The sequence below is a fragment of the Diceros bicornis genome, unplaced genomic scaffold (genome assembly GCF_020826845.1).
Source record: "Diceros bicornis minor isolate mBicDic1 unplaced genomic scaffold, mDicBic1.mat.cur scaffold_78_ctg1, whole genome shotgun sequence".
Taxonomy (NCBI): Eukaryota; Metazoa; Chordata; class Mammalia; order Perissodactyla; family Rhinocerotidae; genus Diceros; species Diceros bicornis.
Genome location: NW_026691667.1, coordinates 1670174 through 1675255, shown reverse-complemented (window position 1 = coordinate 1675255; position 5082 = coordinate 1670174). Strand labels below are relative to the sequence as shown.

At 45.1% G+C, this 5082-nt stretch overlaps 1 protein-coding gene across 2 annotated transcripts; it reads right to left on the bottom strand.

Moving 5' to 3' along the window:
- Window positions 1-2283: 2283 nt before the first annotated feature.
- Window positions 2284-4742, bottom strand: LOC131403701 (mucin-16-like). 2 transcript variants are annotated; one of them, XM_058538068.1, is made up of 2 exons: window positions 4471-4742; window positions 2284-2327 (listed from the first exon to the last, which is right to left on the bottom strand). In XM_058538068.1, exons 1-2 carry the CDS (start codon window positions 4720-4722, stop codon window positions 2325-2327), a joined length of 255 nt encoding a protein of 84 aa, XP_058394051.1. In that variant the 5' UTR covers window positions 4723-4742; the 3' UTR covers window positions 2284-2324. The 2 variants fall into 2 exon arrangements, with proteins under 2 accessions (XP_058394051.1, XP_058394050.1); XM_058538067.1 differs by lacking the exon at window positions 2284-2327 and adding an exon at window positions 3965-4122.
- Between the last annotated feature and the right edge of the window lie 340 nt (window positions 4743-5082).

Below are 5082 nucleotides of genomic sequence, written 5' to 3'. Positions count from 1 at the left end.
TAGTATTCCACTGTGGGGATATACCACAATTTGTGTATCCGTTCACCAGTAGATGGACATTTGGGTTGTTTTCCGTTTTTGTCTACTATAAATAGGTTGTTATCAACATGTGTGTACAAGTCTGTGTATAGACATATGTGTTTATTTCCCTTAGATGGATCCCTAGGTGAGGAATGGCTGGATAGAAGCATGTAATTATTAAAGATGCATCCAAGCTATTTTTCACCAGCACTCGATGAGAGTTTCAGTGACTTGACATCTTCAACAACACTTGTTATAGTCAGTTTTTTTAATTTTAGCCATTCTCAAGTGTGGTGGATCTTATGATGACTGTCACTTACATTTCCCCAATGACTCATGTTGTGAAGGAGAAGACAAGCCACACACAGACTGGGGGAAAACATCTGCAAATCATATCCCTAGAAAAGGATGTGTATTTATAACATATAAAGAACTCTTACAACGCAATAAGAAGAAGACAAGCAACACGTCATGGCTTACCAGGAGACAGCAGATCAGGCCTGTGATGAGCACCAGGAGTCCCGCCAAGCAGATGAGGATGAGGGCCCAGAAGGGGAGTTCTGGGGAGACAAGTGGTGAGATGAGCCACGTGCTGTCATCGCCCAAGGGCTCCTGCTGACCCCACTGTGCCTCAACTCTCCTTGACAAGGGTTGGCCAACATTCTTCATCATCCAAGACACTGTGCACATGGTTCTCTTCGATGAGACACAGCATCAACATACTCGTCCCCTACCATGGGCTGGGCCTTCCTGTAGGTTTATCAGGTTTCTCAGTCAAGGTATCATCTCTATTGGGAGAATATTCTGGAAGTGAATGAAATGGAGAATGCATGTGAGTGTGTTTCACAGTTTTTAATAAAACTTTTTAGACACAGAAAAATAAAGGGAACAGTCTCATAAACATCCATCATCTAGATTTAAAAATGTATATTCCATCCAATTAAAACAATATTTCATCAATGTATAAATTATTAACACTTGCCACCCTTGATTCATCCCATGTTTTCAATGAAATATTAAAGTCAAGTAGACATCATGATGTTTCACCCAATTTTAGTTTCCATCTCTAAAAAGTGAGCACACTTTGCTACAAAATCTAAGACCATTATCACAGAACAAAAGCGTAATAAATTAAACCAAATTCATACCTCTGGGCACAGAGGACTGAATTTGGGCTGGACTTTCTTAGGACGGTCGGGGGAAGAATGGGTCATCACAGTTGGCAAGCCTACGGGATCTCTCTAAATTTGTAAAATCCCACTCAAAAGTGTTCTTCCATGCCTGGAAACACATCATCCCCTTCGACTTTATCTATTTGCTTAATATTCATTTTCTAGGATTAACCTACTATGTAATATCCTGCAGGAAGTCTTCTCTGAATACCGCCTCCAAGTATGAATTTGTTCACATCAAATAATTGATAAGTTTTAATTCTCTATTCTTGTTAATGCCAGCTACAACATAAACTCCAGGAGGGGAGGACACACAGCACTCAGTGGGCATGGGGGGAGGGGTGCAGGTCCCCCTATTTGTACCTCTATCCAGACAAGCACTTAGAGGTGTGCTGTCTGATATGGAGCAGTAACAAGTCTCTTTTTGAATTAAAATTAATTTTAGTTAAATGAAATAAAAAATCTTGTACCTCAGTAACATTAAAAATCAGTAACAATAAAGACCAGTCACAATACCATCCTTCGAGTACTCAACAGCCACATGCGGCTATGCACTGGAGAGCACAGATATAGAACATTCCACCACTGCAGAAAGTTCTAGTGCATTTGTGCTCATCTAGAGTGGGACTTGGTAAACTATAGCCTGCGAATCAGAAACCACATGACCCCCAAACCTGTAAGTCTGCTTCACACAGAGCTGGAGGCCCTCACTGACCATCTGGCCCAGTGGCTTTCAGTGGAGAGATAAGGAAATATAAGTCCAGAGAGGGGAGGTGACTATCTTGAGGTCACAGAGCTGTCTAGGAGAATGTGACAGCCTTCAATATTACACTGGTGTCCTTGTCTCTCTCTCTATGGTGGGTAAAGACTGGGGGACTATGCCACCTCCTGCTAGCCTGAGAAATTTCAATGCTCGCTCAGCCCCAGGCATCCAGAGTCCCCAGAAAGGTCTCACTTCATTTCCCAATGACCAGGGAGCCTTAACATGCCCAAGGACACTCTTCCAGTCCAGGGTCAAATTCTGCAGCTGGGTCCATTCTGGGTCAGCGGCAGGAATTGCTCCTAGATGACAATGCTGTCCCGTCTCTATGCCAAGGGGGCAAGGTACACAGGGAGTCCACTCCAGTGTGGTTACTGTGGGGGACAGACATGGAAGGGCACAAGGGATGAACAAGGGTGTCTAGAATTCTACCCTGATTCTAGATTCCCTGCTTCTGGGTCCTGTCCAAGATAACTTTCTGCAATAATGTAAACATTTGTCTGCACTACCAAATACACTCATTATTAGCCCCATGTTGCTATCAAGCACTTAATATGTGGCTAGTGTGTGTGAGTTAGGAACTGAATTTCTCATGTAATTTCATTTTAAGTAATTAATTTAGACATAAATAACCACAGGGAGAACATTTTTGAAACATTTGAGAAATGTCTTCTGCAAATGCATAAAAACAATGAGAACACTGGTAAAAATTGTCAAAATCAACTTTTCAGAAGTCTAGAAATTAATCAACGGCTTGTAACAATCTGAGGAAGGTTTAGTGAAGAAACATGGTGGAATCTTGATAACGGGAGCAAACTTTGTGGCATTATAACTTGCACTATTCCCATCCTGCTCTCACAATATCCTCCATAACTTTGAAAACCATCAGTCTCAGAACCATGGTAGCTGAGACAACCAGCAGCCCAGCATCCATAATGGGTTTGGAGCTCTGAAAAGTCCCATCCCCATCGACCTGTCACTAGCTGACCTGCCTGGTAGCTTCCTGAAAAAGCCCCATGTTCAGGGCTTGACGTTACTTGACTCAGAGCTTGCCCAGGGAGGAAAGTCTGTCCCAAGGGCACTTGCTAAAATTATTCAGGGCTAATTGTTTTCTATTGTAGTTGCCTGAGGGAGTGATACCAATCGAGGTAGGCAAGAGGTGAGCCAAAAACTTAGAAGAAAAATTGGGGGAATGAGATGTCCACAGGGGGCTTTGAAAAGCTCCAGTGTATTTGCGAGCATCTAGAAGGCCACAAGGGCTCAGGGCTGTGGCACGCCCAGGAAAGACTTGAGAACATCTGAATCTCTCACCTCTAGTTGAAGGGTTGGCTTAATATCTGAAAACTTGACTATGTATTACACAATATTAATAGAATAAGGGCCAATACCACGCAATCTCGACCACATATACAGAAAAGAATTTCACAAAATACAAGGCCCTTCATGTCTAAAAAGGAAAACACTCAACAATTTAGGAATAGAAAAAGCTTTCTCAACCTATAAACAGCATCAATGAAAAACCCACGGCTAACACCATATTCAATGGTGAAAGACTGAAAATTTCCCCCGAAAACCAGTGACAAGACAATGATGTCTTCTCATATCTCGTATGTTAATCGCAGGTACTAAAGGTTCTAATGAGGGCAATTAGGCAAGAAAAAGGAATAAAAAATACCCAGATTGGAAGGGAAGAGGTCAAACTATTTGTTTTGCAGATGAGAAGATATTGTATATAGAAAAACCTAAAAAATACACTCCTCTCCACACAAAATATGTGAATCGTATCCTAATAGGTGTACAAAAAATTTAAATTGCCCCATGTGGTTAGTGGCTCCACTATTGGAGAGCACAGTTAGACTGCTGATATTTGTTGAAAGTCTCCAGAAGAGGAGGAGGAACAGGATGCTGGAGGTCGGTGGCACCAAATGTTAATGCTTTTCTCATCTCCCAAAAGCCTATGGAAGGAGATGTTAGGATTAGCTGACAGGTATGTGGGGCAGAATGTGCACGATGTAAGTGACTTCCAGATCAATGATGTGTCACGGGAGCTCAGAGTCATCAGCCACCAGCTCAGCCAATGCTTCCAATCTCCTCAACCTACATCAAGTTGGTGACCAGGCAGGAGTGGAATATGTCTCAAAGCTGGCTGCCTCTGTAGAGCTTGGTGACCTAGAACAAAGGCGAGGGAGAGTGGGTGAGGTGAAGGTTTCCTGGGGATGCAGGGGACCACTGGAACCAGTGAAAGATCTCAGACCTTGGGACAAGGGAGACCTGACATCTAATTCTGGCTCTGCCCCTAACTCACTGTGTGACCTTAGGCAAAATACTCCCCTTTCTGAGCTTCAGTTTTCCCATGTCAGAAATGGGGATGGCAGCTAGGACATCACCTCTGGACACTGAGAGCACCCAGACATGCAGGGAAAATGAAGGGTTGAAACAATCACATAACAGATGTAAGTCAGATGGAGGAATGACGGTGCCCTCAGGGCAAGGAGAGACGGGAGTGGGAGACCCCACCTGGTCCTGGGTGTCTCTCAGCAGGGCAGAGTACTCCGAGGATGTGGGCTCCGAGATGCTGAGGTTCCAGCTGATGATGCAGAAATGTAGCTGGTGCTCTCTCTTGATAGATAAACTCTGGGCTGCAGAGCCAGGAGCCACCGAGAGGAAGAGCAGACAGGTGGCGACACTCAGCTCCCAGCACAGAGGCATGGTGGCCCACGGCGTCAGGGTGGTGGGTGCAGACAGCGTCCACACAGGTGGCTGCACCATCCTTCTCAGGCCTGGGGAGAGAGGGATGTGGGGAATCTAGAGAGAGGTCCTGAAACCTCTGGGGGTGGGGGCCAGAACAGGAAGGAGGAAATGGGAGGATAGTGGGGAGACAGAGAGGGGTGGTCACAAAAGTGGTCATTAGGGGCAAATGCTGAGGGGAGGGTCTCACCTGAGTGAGACCTGTCTGCAACTCGAGTAGAAGGAGCCCAGGCTCCTCTTCTTGAACAAAGATCCAGCTGGGGAGGAAGGAGGAGGAGGAGGAGCAGGAGGGACAGGGGTTGGAGGAGGGGCTGGGTGGGATTTAACCCACCAGGAGCTGCTGGAACCAGGGTTTCACCAGGCTCTGCAGGACCTTCTCAG

Coding starts and splice junctions, on each gene's coding strand:
- LOC131403701 (XM_058538067.1), bottom strand. CDS start 4,722: ATGGTGCAGCCACCTGTGTGGACGCTGTCTGCACCCACCACCCTGACG. Junction 4,123..4,470: donor TGAGAGACACCCAGGACCAG/GTGGGGTCTCCC, acceptor CCTTTGTTCTAG/GTCACCAAGCTCTACAGAGG.